This window comes from Chanodichthys erythropterus, chromosome 18, assembly GCF_024489055.1.
Source record: "Chanodichthys erythropterus isolate Z2021 chromosome 18, ASM2448905v1, whole genome shotgun sequence".
NCBI classification, from domain to species: domain Eukaryota; kingdom Metazoa; phylum Chordata; class Actinopteri; order Cypriniformes; family Xenocyprididae; genus Chanodichthys; species Chanodichthys erythropterus.
The window spans coordinates 14,669,814-14,693,324 of NC_090238.1; the positions used below are offsets into that span (position 1 = coordinate 14,669,814).

A 23,511-nucleotide genomic window follows, 5' to 3' on the forward strand; every position below is an offset into this window, starting at 1 on the left:
AGCCTTACCCGTCAGTAACGAGCAGACAAATGATATTCTACTCGTCTCGGTGGTATACAGAGAGGACTGTTGGTTAACATACAGGGAGCACTGTAGCAGAAAGCCCTTACATTTGGCCGGGGTACCGTCAAACTTCTCAGGAAGGGCCAGGCGGGGATTGACAGCAGGAGGAGACGGGAAGGTTGGTGTGGCAGACGCCATGGGAGGCGGCGTGGCGACCTCGGTGGGGTTGAGCCGTAGGCCCTGCAGTGTCTTTACTAATTCCTCCGTTAATGAAGTTAGTCGACTCAGCTGATGGTGATGCATCGCTAGCTGGTTGGCTTGAGCTGAGAGCTCGGAGGAAATCTGTATTAGAGCTGCTGGATCACCGGGTGGCGAAGTCTTCTGTAATGAAGGATCAACAGAGTGCGGATCCATTTGCAGCTTTTTATTAAAACACAGTAGTGTTTACAAACAAGGGCAAAGCAGTACCGTAAACAGGGACAGGCAGGGGTCGAGGCTGGCAGCAGAGAATCAGAGTCGGGTCACAGGCAGAGATCAAGACAGGCGGCAAACACAGTCCAGGGCACCGGCAGAGATCGGGGTAGGCAGCAAAGGTTCAGCAGAGAGTAACAGTCCAAGAAACAACGAGATAACAGTCCAGGGAATAACGCTCAGAAATGACCACCGTAGCAAATCAAGACTTCGCGATGTATGAATGCAAGTGTGTGTGTTATATAGGGTGTGTGTGATGCCGTGCAGGTGTGTGTGCAATCAGTCCCAGGAATGAGGGCCTATGGGTAATGGAGTCCGAATGAGATTCAGTATTCCGGTGATGGCTCCCTCCGGCGGTCCGGAGGATGAGATGAGGGAGCCACATTCATGACAATCTATCTTTGCTCAATACATTGTTGAAGCACCTTTGGTACCAATTACAGCCTTTTTGAATATGATGCTACAAGCTTGCACACCTATTTTTGGAAAGTTTCTCCCATTCTTCTTTGCAGGACCTCTCAAGCTCCATCAGGTTGGATGGGGAGCGTTGGTGCACAGCCATTTTCAGATCTCTCCAGAGATGTTCAATCGGGTTCAAGGCTGGGCCACTCAAAGACATTCACAGAGTTGTCCCGTAGCCACTCCTTTGTTATCTTGGCTGTGTGCTTAGGGTCGTTGTCCTGTTGGCAGATGAACCTTTGTCCCAGTCTGAGGTCCAGAGTGCTCTGGAGCAGGTTATCATGTCTCTGTACATTGCTGCATTCATCTTTCCGTCGATCCGGACTAGTCTCCCAGTTCCTGCCGCTGAAAAACATCCCCACAGCATGATGCTGGCAACACCATGCTTCACTGTAGGGATGTAATGGCCAGGTGATGAGCGGTGCCTGGTTTCCTTCAGACATGACACTTGCTATTCAGGCCAAAGAGTTCAATCTTGGTTTCATGGGACAGAATTTTGTTTCTCATGGTCTGAGAGAGTGGCTTCCGTCTGCCACTCTACCATACAGGCCTGATTGATGGAGTGTTTCAGAGATGGTTGTTCTGGAAGGTTCTCGTCTCTCCACAGAGAAACCCTGGAGCTCTGTCAGATTGACCATCGGGTTCTTGGTCACCTCCCTGACTAAGTCCCTTCTCCCCCAAGAACTCATTGGGATGTTCAGTGCTACAGAAATTTTTCTCTTCCCTTCCCCAGATCTGTGTCTCGATACAATCCTGTCTCGGAGGTCTGCAGACAAATTTCTTGGACTTCATGGCTTGGTTTGTTCTCTGACATGCACTGTTAACTGTGGGGCCTTATATAGACTGGTGTGTGTCTTTCCAAATCATGTCCAATCAACTGAATTTACCACAGGTGGACTCCATTCAAGTTGTAGAAACATCTCAAGGATGATCAGAGGGAACAGGACGCACCTGAGCTCAATTTTGAGTGTCATGGCAAAGGCTGTGAATACTTATGTACATGTGATTTTTTCGTATTTTTAATAAATTTGCAAAGATTTCAAACAAACTTCTTTCACGTTGTCATTATGGTTGTCATTATTGTTTGTAGAATTGTTAGGAAAATAATGAATTTAATCCAGTTTTGAATAAAGCTGTAACATAACAAAATGTGGAAAAAGTGACTTTCTGGATGCACTGGATGCTATGTCCTCTGTAGTGGACACCAGGACTAAGTTGTTTAAAAAATAAAATGACAAAAACAATGGGATTTTTATTCACCGATCAATTTTTTAGGCTTCAGGTTTTTTTAACTAAACTTTGTTTAAAGATGATTCTCAACTATGTTATGAAAGATATAATGGAATTAATTGATATACCATTTTACTTTATGCCATACATGGGTTTTCCCATTCAATACAATGCATCTATACACTGTATCTAATTTGCATATTAATGTGTTCTTGGGGCAACATGTAATGAAAAAAAGAAGTGTAATAATGGGAGTAATAATTGGAAACATTTTCATAATAATATCTAATAATTAATAGGAATATTGATATATAATTTATTTCGCTATTCACTTGTTGTGTCTCCCAAAATGCCTGATAAACATGATTTAAGTCCTGGTGTCCTCTACAGTGGACATGTATGAAATCAATGTCCTGTTTCATAACAGAAAATCATATTTTGATTTGAAACCCCATAACATTTTCCTGAGATGTTGATTTATAACAAACAGTTGTTGTCATGGTGAAACCTCCAAAAATTTCAGAACATTTCCAGAAAATCACTAAAATATAATGTCCACTACAGAGGACAAAAGTCTATTCCTTGGTCCCAGGAACACATATATGTGCGTGTGTGTGTGTGTGTGTGTGTGTGTGTGTGTGTGTGCGCACATACACATATATAATGGTTGAAAGTTCAACCATTGCCATAATGTCCTGACAAGTAAAACTTGATCTTTTCACAGAACCCTATACTGGACTGACTGGAACCGAGAAGCTCCTAAAATTGAGAGCTCCTCAGTGGATGGACAAAACCGAAGAGTCCTGGTACAGGACGGCATTGGATTGCCCAATGCTTTGGCCTATGACTCCACTACACGCCAGGTCTGCTGGGCTGATGCAGGTATGCACTTAGCCCATGTAGGCTAGTTTTTGTGCAGCAATATTTTTGGCTTTCGACAAAGTCTGGTCCACATTGCATCTTATTCTGACCATGTAAATCTGAATTAGATACCACAATAACAAGCCAGGACTGAAAAGCTCATTCATACGGAAGAGGATTAGGGCCAAGCAATAATAAAAAAAAAAAAAACCATCTCGAGATTAAAGTTGTTAAATTTCTAGAAAAAAATAGTTAAATTTCGAGAAAAAAGTCAAAATGAAATGTTGAGAATAAACTCATTAAATTATGAGAAAAAAACTCGTTAAATTTCAAGAACAAATTCGTTAAATTATGAGAAAAATGTCATTAAATTTCGAAGAAAAATTCAAGATAAAATGTTGAGAATAAACTTGTTAAATTACGAGAAAAAACTCGTTAAATTTTGAGAAAAAAGTCGAGATAAAATGTTGAGAATAAAGTCATTAAATTACGAGAACAAATTCGTTAAATTATGAGAACAATGCCGTTAAATTTCGAGAAAAAGGTTGAGATAAAATGTTGAGAATAAACACATTAAATTACGAGAAAAAAGTCGTTAAATTATGAGAACAAATTCATTAAATTATGAGAAAAATGTCGTTAAATTTTGAGAAAAAGTTGAGATAAAATGTTGAGAATAAAGTCATTAAATTACGAGAAAAAAGTCGTTAAATTATGAGAACAAATTCATTAAATTATGAGAAAAATGTCGTTAAATTTCGAGAAAAAAGTTGAGATAAAATGTTGAGAATAAAGTCATTAAATTACGAGAAAAAAGTTGTTAAATTATGAGAACAAATTCATTAAATTATGAGAAAAATGTCGTTAAATTTCGAGAAAAAAGTCGAGATAAAATGTTGAGAATAAAGTCATTAAATTACGAGAAAAAAGTCGTTAAATTATGAGAACAAATTCATTAAATTATGAGAAAAATGTCGTTAAATTTCGAGAAAAAAGTCGAGATAAAATGTTGAGAATAAAGTCATTAAATTACGAGAAAAAAGTTGTTAAATTATGAGAACAAATTCATTAAATTATGAGAAAAATGTCGTTAAATTTCGAGAAAAAAGTCGAGATAAAATGTTGAGAATAAAGTCATTAAATTACGAGAAAAAAGTCGTTAAATTATGAGAACAAATTCGTAATTTAACGAACTTGTTCTTGTAATTTAAAAACTTTTTTCTCATAATAGGAATAGGATTTGTTCTCGTAATTTAACGACTTTTTTCTCGTAATTTGATGACATTTTTCTCATAGCTTAACGAATCTGTTCTCGTAATTTAAAAACTTTTTTCTCGTAATTTAATGACTTTTTTCTCATAATAGGAATAGGATTTGTTCTCGTAATTTAACGACTTTTTTCTCATAATAGGAATAGGATTTGTTCTCGTAATTTAACAACTTTTTTCTTGTAATTTAATGACTTTTTTTCTCATAATAGGAATAGGATTTGTTCTCGTAATTTAATGACTTTTTTCTCGTAATTTAATGACATTTTTCTCATAATTTAACGAATCTGTTCTCATAATTTAACAACTTTTTTCTTGTAATTTAACGAGTTTATTCTCAACATTTTATCTCGACTTTTTTCTCCAAATTTTTCTCTAAATGTAACAACTTTAATCTCGAGATGGTTTTATTTTTTTATTATTGCTTGGCCCTAATCCTCTTCCGTACATTCAAAATACATTGATAACCTTTTTTTTTTGTGATTTGGACAGGAACCAAGCGCCTAGAGTGTATATCGCCTAACGGGACAGGGAGACGTGTGGTCCACAGTAATCTGAACTACCCCTTCAGCATGGTCTCCTTCGCCAATCACTACTATTACACAGACTGGAGGAGGTAAAGCATAGCACATGCATGTCCAACACTAAATGACCATTTTCAGAATCAGATATTGTTCAATTCACTTTTGGTGTCACACTAGACTTGGTGCTCTATTCACTTCTATTCATACTTAATACAAAAATCAGAGCAACATGATTTGCAGTGAAAAGTGAGTGGACTCATATTTGTTGTGAGGTCCAATTTGTCAAGTGTGACTGTACCTTTATCAATTCAATTATTACAAAATGACTGATTTTCTTCTGTGATGTTTCAGAGATGGGGTCATTGCTCTCAGTCGAGATAACCAGTCAACAGATGAGTACTTGCCTGATCAGAGGTCTCATTTGTATGGAATTACAGTTGCTCCTCCACACTGTTTATAAGGTACTTACAGATTTCTGTGGTAAAATAAATTATCATTTTAGTTTTGCTAATACATTTTCCATTATATATAAGCACTCAGTAAATGGGCTCCTGCTAATGTATTTTTCTTTTTGAAGTATTTATATTTGTGCAGGTACACCTAAAAGCACGTTTTCCATGTAGCAAAACGTGGGTGACCTTTTCAAGCAAATAACAGGATGACATTTTTCAGACATGAGCTGTCAGCTACAGGCACTTAAGAGAAAAGTACAAGGCACCTGCCTCCAAATCACTGTAGTTTTGACAGAGGCGATGAAACACTGGTGTCGCACCGGTACTTCAAAGCATTTCTGCTCTTTACATACCAGAAAAGAGTCAAACAAGATCAGAATAAGTGTTTGTATATCTGTGCTAGCATATGAAAGCATTCCTCTGCTCGAAAATGAAATGTTATCGCATTTGTCCAAACTTGGCTTTCTGTGAGAGATTTCCGACAAATGTCCCATTTTGTGTTATAGGGAGACACTAATGACAGAGCCAGCGTTACATGGTGCTATTCTGGGCGAGTGTTTGGAGAGCTGGTGCTGTGGGAATTGCGGCGGAGACGTGGACCAGGAAAGAGCCGATCGCAGAACCCGCAAGTCTCGACAAACGTCACCATCAATGCCAAAGTGCAAATTTACAAACATGAAAGCGTGAATAATTTCTCAAAATAGTTTTGTAAATTTGTTTTATACCTCATTTCTTTCTACTGTACTTTTGTATGTGACTTTTTGTTAAAAAAACCCCTAACAAATAACAAATATAAAAAAAAAAAAAAAACCCTCAGTTGTGTAATTTGTATGTTTATAAAAACACTAAAACAGTATTTGGGGGGAAAAAACTAAATTTTTAAATTACTTTAAACAACCAAAGTGGTCTTTTACCAACCTTAATTTTTTATCCTTTTTATCTTTTGTAAGATGTGATATTTATAACAATAAAATGTGATTGACAACTTTATTATGTCTGCTCGCATTATGTTTCAGATATTTTTTGGCTCTGCTGTGATATATATATATATATATATATTTTTTTTTTAATACAGTATATGCACAGTTGGAGGTATAAAGCAGAACAGGTTGAATTTCTTGCTCCAGGGGTAAAACAACATACAGTCTGGCCATAAACCTTAATGCAACGCAGAAAGGTTTTATTATGCAACAAAAACATAGTCAAGCTTTTAATGGTAGCCCGTGTAACTTTTAATAAGTGCTTTTTTTTTTAATTACAGGGCAGAACAAATGCATAATAAAGAAAAAACAGTCCAGTTCGGCATTCCCACAAAAATGCCTTGAATTCAAACAAAATATCTGTGGTGTGGTTAATGAAAACAAGCATATTTCACATAGCATGTCTCGTGAAGAAGGTCTCTGCAGCAAGGCCCTGGCAGGCGTTTTTATCTGCCCACCTTTCCGAGGCGGTGATCAGTCTTGGGGTCGGCGATGATGGCCTGAACTGCCACGATAGCTTCGTTGATCTTGGTTTGTAACTCTCTGAGCTCCTCGATGTGAAGCAAGCGGAGAATCCTGGCCGCTTCGTTCAGAGACGCATCTGGAAGAATCAAACGCATTCTTTGTGCTTACAATTCCTCCGAAAGTCAACAGCATATGATTCAATGCAGAATGTGAACGATTTGTAGACATGGGAAGCCCAAAAACAGTTTTGCAAGTGCAAACCTACCTCCAGTATCAAATCCTAAAAGATGCTTGTCAAGAGCGACTGGTAAACCCTAAGAAAAAAAATAAGCAAATGTTTTGAAATATACACTACTTTTATTTGTACATTTTTTTAAAGAAATTATTTCTTTTACTCAGCGATAGTAAAGACATTTATAACGATACAAAAGACAACTGTTTTCAACATTGATAATAATAAATGTTTCTTGAGCAGCAGATCAACATTATTAGAATGATTTCTGAAGGATCATGTGACACTGAAGACTGGATTAATGATGCTGAAAATTCAGATTTGCTATCAGAAGAATAAATTACATTTAAGATATATTAAAATAGAACACATGTATTTGAAATGGTGATAATATTTCACCATAACTAATTTTACTGTTTTTGTGATCAAATAAATGCAGCCTTGGTGATGAAAACATGAAAAAATGACCAGCATTTTTAACCCTCTGGTGCTCTTCATACATTTTTGACTGAATAAAATTATTTTTTTCATTTATTTATTTATTTATTTTTTACTTTATCGCAATGGTACGAAACTTGGTAAAGGTTTTAGCACTTGCTATGTCAACACACACACACACACACACAAAAATCATGGACATGATTCAAAAAGGTTAAATGGTCCTGAAAAATACTGGTGCTGGTCATATAATTAGAATATCGTGAAAAAGTTCATTTTTTTATTGCAAATTATTTTTAAAAATGTAACTTTAATTTATACTAGATTCCCTACATATAAAGTAAAACATTTCAAAAGTTTTTTTTTTAATTTGTTGATTTCAGCGTACAGCTAATGAAAGTCCAAAATCCAGTATCTCAAAATATTAGAATATTTACATTTGAGTTTCGTTAAATGACCATCCCTACAGTATAAATTCTGGGTATCTCTTGTTCTTTGAAACCACACTAATTGGGAAGACTGCTGACATGGCAATGGTCCAGGAAACAATTATTGACACCCTCCACAAAGAGAGTAAGTCACAGATGGTCATTACTGAATGTGGTGGCAGTTTACAGAGTGATGTATCAAAGCATATTAAACGCAAAGTTGACTAGAAGGAAGAAATTGGGTAGGCAAAGGTGCACAAGCAACAGGGATGACCACAAGCTTGAGAATACTGTCAAGTAAAGCCGATTCAAACACTTGGGAGAGCTTCACAATGAGTCAAATGAAGCCTGAGTCAGCGCATCAAGAGTCACCACACTCAGACATCTTCAGGAAAAGGACTACCAAGCCACTTCTGAAACAGCCCAGGTAAGATGCTTCTGATGTTGTTTCTAAGGAGAAAAAGAACTGGACAATGAACAGTGTTCGAAAGTCCTCTTCAGATAAAAGTAAATTTTGCATTTCATGCTGAAATCATGGTCCCAGATTCTGAAGGAAGACTGGAGAGGCACAGAATCCAAGCTGCTTGAAGTCTAGTGGGAAGTTTCCGAAGTCAGTAATGATTTGGGGGTCCGTGACGTCTGCTGGTGTCGGTCCATTGTGTTTTATCAAGTGCAAAGTCAATGCAGCAATCTTCCAGGAGATTTGGGAGTACTTTATGCTTCCATCTGCTGACAAGCTTTATGGAGATGCTGATTTCCTTTTCCAGCAGGACTTTAGCACCTGCCCACAGTGCAAAAACCACTTCCAAGTGGTTTGCTGACCATGATATTACTGTGTTTTACTGGCCAGCCAACATGCCTGACCCCTGAATCTATGGGATATTTTCAAGAGAAAGATGAGAAACAGTCGATTCAACAATATACAGATGATCTGAAGGCTCAATAGTGCCTCAACAGTGCCACAGGCTGATCTCTTCCATGCCACACTTCACTGATGCTGTAATTTGTGCTAGGAGCAAGTCATTTGCTGTAATATGTGCTGCCGACCAAGTATTGAGTGTACAAATGAACATACTTTAAAGAACTCGAACTTTTCTGTTTTGAAAATCCATTTTTTGATTGATCTTAGGAAATATTCAAATATTTTGAGATACTGGATTTTGGACTTTCATTAGCTGTACGCTCTAATCATCAAAATTTTAAAAAAAAAATAAAAAAAAAAAACTTTTGAAATGTTTTACTTTACATGTAGGGAATCTAGAATATATGAAAGTTTCATTTTTAAAAATAATTTACAATAAAAATTTTTTTACTTTTTCACGATATTCTAATTATATGACCAGCACCAGTATAGTCACACTTGTGTGCCTTGTCAAAACTGACTGCATTGGAAATGAATGGGAGACCAATTTCATCTAGTGGAAACTTTTGGTACTGCAGCCAAATAAAATCCTACTGAAAGCTCATTTTTTGAGATATCAAGCTCAAATTTGGAACACAACTTATTTGGATTTATAGCTTTGATTTTCTTGCAGTTTTAAAGTAAAACATGTTTTTGAAGATATATATATTTCATATAAAAACTTAAAATAGTATTTTTGTGCATTTTTCATAATAAACGTAAAATTCTGTAACTTTTTAAGTTAACTTTTTAAAACTTTCACTTCAGCAATACTTTGCAAAGTTTGTCTTTGAAAAGAGAAATTAAATCTGTGCTCTAAGCATTCAAAATTTATGACAGTTTAAGTTTAAGGTCTATGCTCAAAAAGTGAATGAATGGATTATAACTACAGCATAAATATAATTTAGTACCATACAATCCCCTAAAAATACAAAATAATAAAAAATAATTATCAAACTAAAATATAGTACATTAATTTCACTGAAATAAAAAAAAAGGTCATTTTTGACCAACACGGAAAGAGCACCATATTGAGAATCCCAGCAGTTTATTTCAGAAAAACATTTTATGCTCACCTCTTTTGCTTGACTGGCCTTTGCGATAGCATCAGGGGTCAGACGTTCCTGAATAAGGATCCTAATGGCCTGTGTTGACAAACAACAGAATAACTGAAGTTTAAATGCACTGGATTCAGACAAATGTTTCACTATCAACAAAACAAACCATACTTACTTTAAGCATTACCAAATAGTCATCATGCCGCTGAATTTTGAGAAGATTTGTAAGAGCCGAGACACCAGCCTTAAAATCTGGATTGTTAACTAAAGAGGAGAATCACATTTAATATCATTCTAACATATCATTTGAAAGTTTTTTTCAATGCAAAATTGTTCCTTGAACCAACCATAGCCTTGGTGGAATTACTGAATACAAAGAAGAAAACATGATCTCTGAAAATATTACCATAGAAAGGCTTGATTTGTGATTAGTTGACTGAAACCAACTACTCAGACAAAAAAAACAACAACAGCAGAGCCCAATATTTTCCATTCAGTGAACCCCATCCTCCTGGGGTGTGCCATTATTCACTTGACATCTGGAGTGTCCCTCCAGCTGTGGGTCACTGGCTCGGTTCAGCCCACTCATTGTGGGTTGTGGAGAGAGGTGGGTGTGTAATCAGTTCACTCATACATGCTTGGAAAGCCACTTTAGTGATTGAGCTGGTTTCTTTAATCAGCCTCCACCGTCTCATAACAACAGGACCGGAGACAAGAAAGACATTTGGGGGAGGGAATACTCACTGTCCAGATTAATTAATGGGTCTGCAGACTTCTGAGCATCATTGGCCTCCGTCACAGGTTTGCAGTTTCGATATTTCTCGACTGTGGGATGTAAAATAATTTAAGTGGTCAGTGCGATGGAAACAAGGGGCTTCAAGTTGTCAAAACATCTTGCTCTAAACATGAATGGAATCAAGATTGTGCAATCGAATGTGTGGGACAGCTGCAAGCTTTCCATTTTATTGCAAACTTAGCCAATGCTGCCACCTGGTGGTTTGAGATTGAACAATTGCTAAGTAACTTTCAATGGGGAAGTCTCACCAGTAAAGGACAGGATAGGCATGTTACAATTAGTGATAGACCAATATATATGCCGGGAAATTAAGTGGCAAAATAATTGGGCATTTTGTGCTTACTTGGCTAATTAAATGCACAGTATGTAAGTTTTGCTGCTAGAGGTCGCTTATTCAAAGCAATAACAAAGGCATAGCTTGACACCATGAATGAGCGCAGAATCATGGGAGGTGTCGACGGGACACCTCTTTATGGATGAGTTAATGTATTAAAGTTTTATTAAAGTTGCTGTAGAACGTCTTTTCAAAAGATGTAATATAAGTCTAAGGTGTCCCCTGAATGTGTCTGTGAAGTTTCAGCTCAAAATACCCCATAGATTTTTTTTTTATTAATTTTTTTAACTGCCTATTTTGGGGCATCATTATAAATGCGCCGATTTAGGCTGCGGCCCCTTTAAATGCTCACGCTCCCCGCCCACGGAGCTCGCGCTTGCCTTAAACAGCATAAACAAAGTTCACACAGCTAATATAACCCTCAAAATGGATCTTTACAAAGTGTTCGTCATGCAACATGTCTAATCGCGTAAGTATGGTATTTATTTGGATGTTTACATTTGATTCTGAATGAGTTTGAGGTTTTGCTCCGTGGCTAAAGCTAACATTACACACTGTTGGAGAGATTTATAAAGAATGAAGTTGTGTTTATGAATTATACAGACTGTAAGTGTTTAAAAATGAAAATAGCGATGACTCGTCTCCGTGAATACAGTAAGAAACGATGTTAACTTTAACCACATTTAACAGTACATAAGCAACATGCTAACGAAACATTTAGAAAGACAATTTTCAAATATCACTAAAAATATCATGATATCATGGATCATGTCAGTTATTATCGCTCCATCTGCCATTTTTGCTATTGTTCTTGCTTGATTACCTGATGATTCAGCTGTGCACAACCAGACGTTCTGCCCTTGTGTAATGCCTTGAACATGGGCTGGCATATGCAAATATTGGGGTCATACATATTAATGATCCCGACTGTTACGTAACAGTCAGTGTTATGTTGAGATTCGCCTGTTCTTCGGAGGTCTTTTAAACAAATGAGATTTATATAAGAAGGATGAAACAATGGTGTTTTTGAGACTCACTGTATGTCACTTCCATGTACTGAACTCTTGTTATTCAACTATGCCAAGATAAATTAAATTTTTAATTCCAGGGTACCTTTAATGTTACTGTGGTATGAAGCAGGGCAGGACGAGAGCCTGAGACATTTTACGTTGGTGTTTTTTTATCATGCGTATATGCTACAGTCGTTTTGGTGTTTAGGCATATTGTACTATTAAAGTTATGATTAAAGTTTCCTTTAACGTTCGCACCCTTATTCCCGGAACTTGAACATTGTTACAGTTATGTTTGATCACTTTAATTCACATTATTTTATCTCATTCTAATGAAACAGGCACAAGTGCTGATCTACTTATACAGGCCACTTTATTTTATGAATTAAAATTGTGGAGTAACGCAGCGCTATTTTAATTGGTCAAAACAATCATACTAAAATGCGTTCACTCGGTGACTAGTATGAGACACACTGCAGTAAGTTAGATCGATATTAGAATATCATATTAATAAAAGCTGGATGACTTGTGTTGATCATCGCGTAAACGATTGGCCCTCTGGCTTGTCAATCACTGCCATGACGTCCCTTGTGAAAGACGTGCGCGGCTGCGCGCTCCGGTAACTTTCCACACTCCACAGGCGCCGCATGCAATGTTTTTGTCCGGAGACAGGAGTAACAACTGCAGATTATGAGTTGCCTGCGGTGAGTCCGACATAATGAATCCACTAACACAACACAGCGAATGCCGGTGGTAAACACTCGTGTTCCAATACTCGTGCATGAGTTTTGGGAGGCGTTCCCACGAAAGCAGAGGGGGGTTGTTTTTACGCATGCGCTCAATTCAAAAACTCAGTAACAGTCTTTGGTTTCTCAGTCGACGAAAAGATCCTATTTGGCACCTTTAAGAGAAGTTTACCTTCTACACTGACATGGATAAACTGCATTTTCAGTGTAAATAATGCATAAAAGTATTCCTCATATTTATTTATCTATTTATTTGTATAAACTACCGTTCAAAAGTTTGGGGTTAGTAATTTGTAAGAAGTGTTTTAAGTCTTTATTGAATGAAAAATAAAACTACTGAAATAATTTAAATGTAATTTATTCCTCTGATGGCAAAGCTGAATTTTCCCTCATTATGTCTTCAGTGTCACATGATCCTTCAGAAATCATTCTAATATACTGATTTACTGCTCAAGAAACATTTCTTCTTATCATCAATGTTGAAAAGAGTTGCATAATATTTTTGTGGAAACAGAGACTTTTTTCAGGATTCTTGGATGAACAAAGTTCAAATGAACAGCATTTATTTGAAATAGAAACCTTTTGTAACATTATAAATGATTTACTGGCACTTTTGATCAACTGAATGAATCACTGCTGAATTTTATTTGTGTATTTTTTATTTAAAAAACGTTTAAACAGTAGTGTATATAGTGTATATCGGCCAACCTGCTCTCTGGATATTGATTGGCCATTACAAAAACATCTATATTGGTCAAATAAAATCATACCATTGTCTCCATATTCAAAACGAACAGCAAGACCCAGAAGCCAGTCAACGGTCTCCTGTCTTTCCTGGACGCTGAACGGACAGTTCACATCTTGAAGATACTGCAAACATACAACACCTATTTATACATTATATACATAATAATAATAACGATATACACTACTTTAGGCCTATATATACACACGCTGACATGAAAATAAATATGTTGCTATATATTAGTTTCACCTTTTCAAAATGTTTAGGCCAGTCTGAGCTGGGAATATTCCTGAGATTTCCCCGGTCTTCAATTTTGTAGTGTCTGATCTTTTGATCTTCCAACCAAACTATGAAATTTCTGAATTCCGTTTCATCTGGGTGAAGAAACGAGCACACACAATATTAATAATACAGTTAGCATATAGATTAACTCGCGATTAAGCTCTGTTGGCATTATCCTGATGAACATGATCAGTTTTGGGAGCATGAGGTGGCAACACGTCATTAATTTCAGACAGACTCCTACCTTTACAGTCAAATCCAGTAGGGTTGTGATATTCTAAGGCTGAAAGCTTTCTGCGAAACATCCCTTTCAACTGCGAAAACTATTTAAAGAAGTTAACAGATTTATGATTTTGCACAGGAATCCACAACCTGCTACAGCCTTCAAATGGCACTGGAAGACCGGAAGTAAAATAACCAATATTCTGTTTTCAAAATAAAGGTTTGCGATGCCGATTAATTATTATTTTCTGTACAAAGACCAGATTTGATCTTTAATCTCTAATCATCATCTTCTTCTTGTTTAATTTGAGGACACATTTCTCCTGAAATATAATTTTGATATCAGTAAAATTCCAATTAAATTAAGATGCATAAATATTCCTAAACTGGTTATATTCTGCTGGTTTTTCATTCATAAAGAATAACTATAATGTATAATGTGCATTAATATGTATATCACAACGAGTGAACGAGAAGCGTTTGTTCTTGACACCAAAAAAAGGGAATATTGTAAAGTTATTTTTTCAAACACTTCCAAGATTTTATCCAGTTAAGTACTTTTTACAGAAATTTAGAAGTGACATTGATACATCCTGCTCTTTTAGTGAAGCCTCCTCTGAAACTGTTGATCATTTATTTTGGGAATGTCCCATTACTTGGTCTTTCTGGAATAATATTGATGCTCTGATTGTCCAAAATGTTTTTTGTAACTTGGGTTTTATGTTAAAGACAAGAATCTCAACTCAATGCAAGTCTTTGTATAAACCTTCTTTTATTTATTGGAAAGTTTTATATCCATAAATGTAAATACATGAAAAGTAAACCCCACTTTGACTTTTCCAAGCAAGAATTGAAGACGTATTTCAACTTCTGTTAACAAGAATGCAATGAAAACATCCAGAATTTGTGCCATGTTTAATATTCTTCCTTAATATATTTGTTTCTTTATTTATTTGCCTTTTTTCTGTTTCTCTTCTCTAATTTTTAGGCGTATTAGTTTCCTACATGTTTACTATTGAACCATAATTTCTTTTTTTATTTGAAAGTGTTATTATTTTTTGCATGTACCAACTTGTTCTGTTTGTTAATACTGAAATAAATAAAAAAATGAACGAAAAAATAAATAAAAATTCAAACATTCGCAAATATAAAATTATTTTATTTTATCCTGATAACAAAATAAAAGTCTTTGTTCCATTATAATATAACATATAATAGTATAAACTGGATTAATTAAATAATTCCTATTTAAATTAAGAATAATTTCCCCCCCTTTGGAACAGTTTATGTGCTACTGGCCCTGCAGTTTCCCTCCTGGACACTTGGGTGCAGCAGAACATATTGAGCTTGTTGGGAAGCAGCAGGAGCTCGATTCGCGTTGTTGCTTTGGCGAAAGGCTTTGTACGTACAATACTAAAGAGAAGCGGTTTAAAACATCAGGAGAACGCATGAAAGCCCTCGTTTGACAGCTGATCTTTATCTCTTCGTAAGTATACAATTAAACACAAACCTCTCTTTCAATTTAGAGCATCATTTCCTCTCTGTTCCCTCTCAAATGTAGCCTGCTAGCACGCATGCGAAGGCACAACGCAGGTCTGCGAGCTCGATGCTGATGATCTGTAGTTTTATGCTCAGATTTCATAGTGAACCACTAATACGCGCTCGTGAGCTCGTGAAATCGTTGTTATTAATGATATTGGGTCGCATTATTAACATGGCGGTATAATACAATGCATGCAGGGGGTCTGCAGCAGGCATCTCTCAATGCAGATGCATGCCGGGAGTCGTGTGCATGTGTGGGCTGGCTTCCATGGCAATGCTGGTGACACTAGTACTAAAATGAGTGTGAGTATACACCGATGAGGTTCATTATAGTTTATTTTCAGGTGTGTGTTCTAGCTGCAGACCTGCGCCTTCAGTACTCTATGACGTCACGCGCACTCTCAGCGAGGGAACCGGAAACACGTATTTGGCTGCGTTAGCCCTGGCCCCTGTCGCTGAAGAATTTTGCCTCCAAAACCTTTGCCTCTGTAGGATTCGCTACTGTATGTATTATTGCAATCAATCACCATTTAGCTGCTAAAATAATTAGGATGATAGAAATATTTAATAAAAATAGATATCAGTGTCAAATAGGTCCTTCCTACTTCTCAGTACATGTTCATGTGGATAACATATTCAAAAATATTAATGAAAAGGTAATAGAGAGATTTTTCTTCCAAATTGTGTCATACATCATAGTGTAATGGATTATTGAAGAAAAAAAAAGGTCCCGCCCTCTTTTTCTTGCGGCATTGGTTCCGGAAGTATTTTTCCATTAATTTTTTTTTCCATAGGGATTAAAAAAAAATGTCTTAAAGGGCATATTGCAGGTTAGAGTTTCAGTGTGATTCAGTGTATAGAAAAATAATTTATGAAATAGATTTTCTTGAAAAAACACACATAAATGCACTACATAGGCTTTTTTTTTTTCTGAGAAAATTTTACTTCCGCATCTGAAAAATGCCAAATCGGAAGTGACAACTGAAGGGAGTGCGATCAATATAAACAATAGGAAAACAATGGATCGCAATGACAGTTCTGATACTGAGGAAATTGTAAATGTTTATTCATACTCGTATCACACACCACAGCCATACAGTTAGCCTGCTATGTGGTCAAGAGAGCAGGGACAGGCCAAATTAGACAGAATAACGGTCAAAAGAGACAAATTGAGCTGTTGTGTGAGGAGAAGCAGTGGAGAACAGGGTAAGAGACCCGTGTTAGCTTACAGTGGTGGTCATAATTATTGGCACCCTTGGTAAATATGATCAAAGATTACTATAAAAATAAATCTGCATTGTTTATCCTTTTGATCTTTAATTCATAAAATGAGCAAAAATCTAACCTTTCATTGAAGGAAAAGAATTGAAAGTGGGGTGAAAATCACATTATGGAATAAATGTTTTTCTCCAAAACACGTTGGCCACAATTATTGGCACCCCTAGAATTTTGTATGATTAAAATATCTCTGAAGTATATTCCCATTCATATTTAAAAAATTTTAGCACACCAGGGTGATCATGAACATGAAATTGTCCAGCCATTCCACAGGAGAATAAACATGAGGAAACAAAAAGGCCAAATAATCATTCATCACAATGAGTAAAACCAAACAACAATATAGTTCTGATGTGCAGCAAAAGATTTTTGAGCTTCACAAAATACAAAATGGATGTAAGAATGTAGCTAAAGCATTGAAAATCCCCATTTCCACTATCAGGGCAATAATTAAGAAGTTACAATAAACTACAGATGTTACAAATCTGACTGGAAGAGGACGAGTGTCTAAATCGTCCTAATGTGAAGTGAGGAGGAGAGTTTGAGTGGACAAAGACTCTCCAAGGATCACAGCTGGAGAACTGCAGAGATTAGTTGAGTCTGGAGTCTCAGAAAGCCTAAAAAAATATCAAACGGCATCTACAACCCCACAAGTTGTTTGGGAGGGTTTCAAGAAAAATCCTCTGCTCTCATCCAGAAACAATCTCCAGCATATTCAGTTGTCAGACAAGACTGGAAGTTCAAACGGGACGAGCTTCTATGGTCAGATGAAACTAAAAAAAGAGCTTTTTGGCAGCAAACCCACCAGATGGGTTTGGTGCACACATGGATAAAAAGCACCCCATGCCCACGGTTAAATATACTGCTGGATATTTAATGTTGTGGGCCTATTTTTCTGCTGGAGGTCTTGGACAACTTGTTCAGATACATGGTATCATGGATTCTGCCAAATACCAACAGATAAAAAATCAAAACCTGACCACTTCTGCTAGAAATCCAATAATGGGCTTTGATTGGATCTTCCATTAGGACAATGATCCAAAACAAACATCAAAACCAACACAAAAATGTGTCACTGAGCACAAAATGAAGCTTCTGCTATGACCATCCCAGTCCCCTCACCTGAAACCTATAGAAAATGAGTGGAGTAAACTGAAGAGAAGAAGCACCAACATGGAGCTGAAGAATGAATCTGAAGGAACTGGAGAGATTCTGCATGAAGGAATGGTCTCTGAACTCTCCTCAAGTGTTCTCCAAACTCATCAGGCATTATAGAAGAAGACACAGAGCTGTTATCTTGGCAAAAGGAGGTTGCAAAAAGTATTTAACAAAAGGGAGCCAATAATTGTGGCCAATGTGTTTTGGAGAAAAACATTTCTTTCATAATGTGATTTTTATTTTATTTTTATTTCCCCACCACTTTCAATTCTTTTCCTTCAGTGAAAGGTTAGATTTTTGCTAATTTTATGAATTAAAGATCAAAAGGATAAACAATGCATAACTATTTTTATAGTCATCTTTGATTGGATTTACCAAGGGTGCCAATAATTCTGACCACCATTGTAGCTAACGATATGTAACACTGCTCAGATCACAATATTGTACAGATTTTTTTCTTGAATCAGGCAAAAGCAAACCTAATGGTCATCTAGGAGTAAGATTATTGATTTCTATTTCGTCACTTTATCTACTAAATTCGTGCCCTTATGTCCTGCAAAACATTTTTAAACCCTGCAGTACCTTTTTTATATGGTATTTATATTAAGGTTATATATTCATCTCGAAAAAAATATTTAACCTGCAATATGCACTTTAAAAGTCAGGATGAAATGGAAGTTGTGATGTTTTTTCTTCACTATTTTGATGTTTATCTGATTGAAACTGCTTCTTGAACAAGAAAAAAAAAAAGTTGGGCCTGGCCTGTTTTTTTTTTTTCCCATCTGGAATTAAAGGTGCAATATGTAAGAATTTTGCAGTAAAATATCCACAAACCACTAGGCCATTGTTGTTTAACCAAGGCTCCAGGACGCGTGAAGAGCCGCCTGTCAATTTCGGTCCTGCTCTGCTTCATACTACAGTAACGTTAATAATCGCATCCATGAACATGATTTCTTCCTGACTTCAATCCCTAATCTTTCGCACCGTCCGTTGAGGACCACATGTTCCAAGATTCCGTGCTCAAACTTGGCGTCATCAAGCTACGCCTTTGTTTTGAATAGGCCTCTAGCGGACAGAAATCCTACATATTGCACCTTTTAACACTAGAACTACCAAGGCAGTCATTTTGACCGTTTTAAAGATTTGCAATGTAATAACTTTGTTGAAATAAAACCCATATAACTACAGTTCCATGACTTTTCTTAAATTAATGTAAATTTTATTTTAACATTGTTATTTTATTAAAATTACAAAACACAAAAGAGTTCTGAGTATTTCTACCTTGAATGGCCATAGCGGTCAATTTGACCGTACATATTACAGGCGTTGTATCTCCTCAATGCTTTTTTCCGCCGTTAAAGATGTGCGTAGCTGTTGCCTAGCTGTTGCCTAGAAACCTTTCTCTGGCAGTTTTGTATGCTTTTGCTAAGCTAAAACTTAGCTTTACCGTCAAAATGGCAACAAGAAAGAAAATGACTGTCACTGAGGTTTTATCCTTGCTTGAGAACATTGATGATGCAGAGTCTGATGGAGGAGCAGAGAGCGATGTCTCTTGGTCTCTTGACAGTTCGTCTGACACTGATTCTGAGAGTGATTCAGAGATAATTCCAAAAAATAATAATATTTATTCATTCTAGATTTCATTAGAGGCTGCATAAAATTGTTCCCGATTCGTGTGGTCCAAACATTTCCGATAATGCTAAAGCATTGTAAACTCCAAAAGTCAAAATGTATTGAATAAAGACAGATGTAATCATTTCCAAAATTCACAATATGTTTTTATCTAACGAAATATTCTGCTTCATTTTATATTTGTTGACATTTTGACTTTCAAGAACAACATTTTAACTGCGGTAAAAAACTTTGATCTCCAGCTTGCCGGATGCAAATTGCGGAAAGCAAATTGCGGCATGCACTTTTGTGGGAGGTCTAGTAGCTCTTACACAATAATATCACGAACATATTATATTATGTATGCTTAAATTACCCCACATTTTTCATAAAACATGACCATAGAAGCTTTGAAGTAAATATAACATGACAAAAATGACATTCACTGCTGTCTGGTATGAACAGTCAAAATGACCGCTATTGGCAGTTCTAGTAGTTATAGAATTCCGGTAGTGCTAGTGTTAATTGGATTGTTGTGGTTTGCTATTGCTGTGATGTCATGTGAGTGACAGGTTGTCCCGCCCTCACATCAGTAAACGCATCATCAGAGAAGAGATGTCATTTCAAGTGGGAGTGGAAGTTATTTTGATTAAACATTACAAGGGCGCATGAATTTAAAGGTGCCCTAAAATTAAAAATGTAATTTATCTTGGCATAGTTGAATAATAAGAGTTCAGTACATGGAAATGACATACAGTGAGTCTCAAACTCCATTGTTTCCTCCTCCTTATATAAATCTCATCTGTTTAAAAGACCTCCGAAGAACAGGCGAATCTCAACATAACACAGACTGTTACGTAACAGTCAGGATCAATAATATGTACGCCCCCAATATTTGCATATGCCAGCCCATGTTCAAGGCATTACACAAGGGCAGCCAGTATTAACGTCTGGATCTGTGCACAGCTAAATCATCAGACTAGGTAAGCAAGCAAGGACAATAGCGAAAAATGGCAGATGGAGCGATAACTGACATGATTCATGATAACATGATATTTTTAGTGATATTTGTAAACCGTCTTTCTAAATGTTTCATTAGCATGTTGCTAATGTACTGTTAAATGTGTTTAAAGTTACCATTGTTTCTTACTGTATTCACGGAGACAAGAGAGCCGTTGCTATGTTCATTTTTAAACACTTGCAGTCTGTATAATGCATAAACACAACTATATTCTTTATAAATCGCTCCAACAGTGTAGCATTAGCCATTAGCCATGGATCACAGCCTCAAATTAATTCAGAATCAAATGTAAACATCCAAATAAATACAATACTCCCATAATCCGATGTATGCATGCAGTATGCATGACAAACACTTTGTAAAGATCCATTTTGAGAGTTATATTAGCTGTGTGAACTTTGTTTATGCAATGAAAGAGTCGAGAGCTCGGGAGGGGGCGGAGAGCGCGAGCATTTAAAGGGGCCGCAGCCTGAATTGGCGCATTTTCTAATTATGCCCCAAAATAGGCAGTTAAAAAAATGAATTAAAAAAAAATCTATGGGGTATTTTGAGCTGAAACTTCAGACACATTCAGGGGACACCTTAGACTTATATTACATCTTGTAAAAAAAAAAACGTTCGATGGCACCTTTAAAAAAAAAAATAATAATAATAATAATTTGCATGAATAAATAATTTACTATAGGAAAAATTTGTTCATTTTGATTTCATGGTGACTTTAACCACTGTCAACAACTGCTTATTTATTGTACATATTAACATTACTTTTCCTGTTTTACATGCTTGTCTTTGTAATTTAACATGCCTAATATTGCCCATTCCTATGGAAGCCCCCCCCCCCAGTTGATATCTCACAATTCTGACTTTTCATTCCCCCTCAGAACGTTATTTCTCATAATTCTGAGTTTGTAACATGTTTTTCTCAGAATTGTGCCATATAAACTCGGAATAGCAAGAATTGTGACAAACTCACAATTGCGGAAAAAAAGTCTTTGTAAGAGGAAAAAGTCACTCCTTTTTTCTTTTTTATTCCGAGGCCGAAACAAGTTTCCATACATTTCCATTTTCAGAAACATAAATAAAACTTGACTTTGTAAAGCACAGCTTAATTCTTCTGAAATGGTAAAATAATTATTACTTTAATCACTTTCACTGTCATTTTAAATAACATTCTCAGTAGAGTATTCTTGACATTTTCAAGCTGCTTTGCTATGCTAAATATTGACTACAGTGTATTTTCGGATCCAGCAGTAAACCCACGTAATGTCACAGAGAGCTAAGTGTGAACGTGAGGCTGAGAGTGCAAGATTGCTGTCAGATTCGTTTGAATCTCTCTGGTTTTCATATTGCATGGGAATGAATCAACTAGGCCTAAATATAGAACCAAATACAAATAGGACGCATTATGCATAGAAAGGTTTGAACGGTGGACTGGCAGTGGTTGTGCTCCTGTGTCCTCTCATATTATTATCTTTGCTGATAAAATAACACAAAGGCCTATCGGTTCTGGTTGTCTGTATGCTAGTGTTGTCCTTCAAGTTGACAAAATTCAAAATTTTTAAAAAGTCTTTGATTCATCCTGCACTTCATCCAGTAAAAAGCTCTTTCATGTTTGTTGACATTCATGTTTAATTTCCAGTTTCGAAGCTTATCATATACATTTCATTGAGATGGATTTTGTTTTAAATAGCTGGGAAGTGTGTGACATAACATGTAGCTTTTTTGTAAGACAGTGTATTACAATCTACATTTGAGAATAAAATACATACTTTTTATGGAGGGCCAAATTATTTAAAATTAAACCAATATATAAATATTTACAAAAAACATTATTAAATTACCAAACAAATTAATAAATGTCTGTCATATGTTATTTTAGTGTTACTTTGTGTTCAGTTTTATCATAATCTGTGGATTGATTTTTCATTTCTGTCACTGTTTAAATTCAATAGGCTTAATAAAATGATTAAGTATGTATTTATGATTTAAATATTTTTTTTAATTATTTGATTTGAGTAATTTGGCCCTACATATTTTATGGATTTTTATTATTATTCATTGCAATTGTCTTGAAATTGCCGTTTTAAGTAGTTTCGTACATTTTCCTGTAATATGACCAGAAGTTAACAAAGATATCAAGACATGAAGTTAAAGGGTTAGTTCACCCAAAAATGAAAATAATATCATTAATTACTCACCCTCATGTCGTTCTACACCTATAAGACCTTCCTTCATCTTCAGAACACAAATTAAGATATTTTTGATGAAATCTGATGACTCAGTGAGGCCTCTATTTCCAGCAAGATAATTTACCTCTAATATAACCATTGATTCGAAACAAAAGATTTGAAGCAGTTTTTTGAAATCGGCCGTCACTAGATATTGTTGAAAAGTCGTTATTGTGGGGGGGTTTTGTGCACAAAAAGTATTGTCGTCGCTTCATAATATTAAGGTTGAACCACTGTAGTCACATGAACTGTTTTAAATATGTCTTTAGTAGCTTTCTGGGCATTTAAAGTGTTAATTATCTTGCTGGCGATGCAGGCCTCGCTGAGCCATCAGATTTCATCAAAAATATCTTAATTTGTGTTCTGAAGATGAATGAAGGTCTTACAGGTGTGGAACAACATGAGAGGGAGTAATTGATGACAGCATTTCATTTTTGGTTGAACTAACCCTTTAAATTACACTGAATTTTTCCAAAGTGCCTTATGTTTATTTGTTGGCAAGTTATATTGTAATGTGGTCATCATTTGGTGGAAGTCAGTGGAAACTCTCTTCGTGTACCAGGATCATTTCAGAAAATGAAAAGCCTGGACATTTTAATGCTTGAGCTTTTGTAAATGTGAAATTTGATGGATATATATTTAACATCATTAGCATTCCTGAGGTAAATGGAGGAAAGAGTTGAAGATGGCAAAGTTACAATTTCTTAGTCTTAGTCAAAAAAAAAAAGAAGTTGAAGGAAAAGCATTAATTTATGTGAGTGCATAATC

General features: G+C 36.0%; 3 protein-coding genes across 4 annotated transcripts in view; 2 read left to right on the forward strand and 1 right to left on the reverse strand.

The window, feature by feature from the left end:
* Window positions 1-6,246, forward strand: part of nid2a (nidogen 2a (osteonidogen)) — a 61,449-nt gene extending 55,203 nt beyond the window's left edge. Inside the window, exons 28-31 of the mRNA XM_067366523.1 lie at window positions 2,888-3,045; window positions 4,785-4,908; window positions 5,168-5,277; window positions 5,775-6,246. Coding sequence (XP_067222624.1) covers window positions 2,888-3,045; window positions 4,785-4,908; window positions 5,168-5,276 — 391 coding nt within the window. The 3' untranslated portion in view covers window position 5,277; window positions 5,775-6,246. The remainder of the gene's footprint in view (window positions 1-2,887; window positions 3,046-4,784; window positions 4,909-5,167; window positions 5,278-5,774) is intronic.
* Window positions 6,247-6,462: 216 nt separating this feature from the next.
* Window positions 6,463-14,082, reverse strand: rtraf (RNA transcription, translation and transport factor). The gene is made up of 8 exons (XM_067366524.1): window positions 13,928-14,082; window positions 13,651-13,775; window positions 13,427-13,526; window positions 10,515-10,595; window positions 9,946-10,034; window positions 9,789-9,857; window positions 6,979-7,027; window positions 6,463-6,849 (listed from the first exon to the last, which is right to left on the reverse strand). The coding sequence occupies exons 1-8, from the start codon at window positions 13,986-13,988 to the stop codon at window positions 6,695-6,697; spliced, it is 729 nt and encodes a 242-aa protein (XP_067222625.1). The 5' UTR covers window positions 13,989-14,082; the 3' UTR covers window positions 6,463-6,694.
* A 1,170-nt stretch (window positions 14,083-15,252) lies between these two features.
* Window positions 15,253-23,511, forward strand: part of si:ch211-266o15.1 (zinc finger MYM-type protein 4) — a 37,853-nt gene continuing 29,594 nt past the window's right edge. For both annotated transcript variants that reach the window (XM_067366949.1, XM_067366950.1), the window contains exon 1: window positions 15,253-15,391. The gene's annotated coding sequence lies outside the window, so the exon portion shown is untranslated. The remainder of the gene's footprint in view (window positions 15,392-23,511) is intronic.

Coding starts and splice junctions, on each gene's coding strand:
- rtraf (XM_067366524.1), bottom strand. CDS start 13,988: ATGTTTCGCAGAAAGCTTTCAGCCTTAGAATATCACAACCCTACTGGA. Junction 13,527..13,650: donor GGCCTAAACATTTTGAAAAG/GTGAAACTAATA, acceptor GTATGTTTGCAG/TATCTTCAAGATGTGAACTG. Junction 9,858..9,945: donor ACTATTTGGTAATGCTTAAA/GTAAGTATGGTT, acceptor TTGTCAACACAG/GCCATTAGGATCCTTATTCA.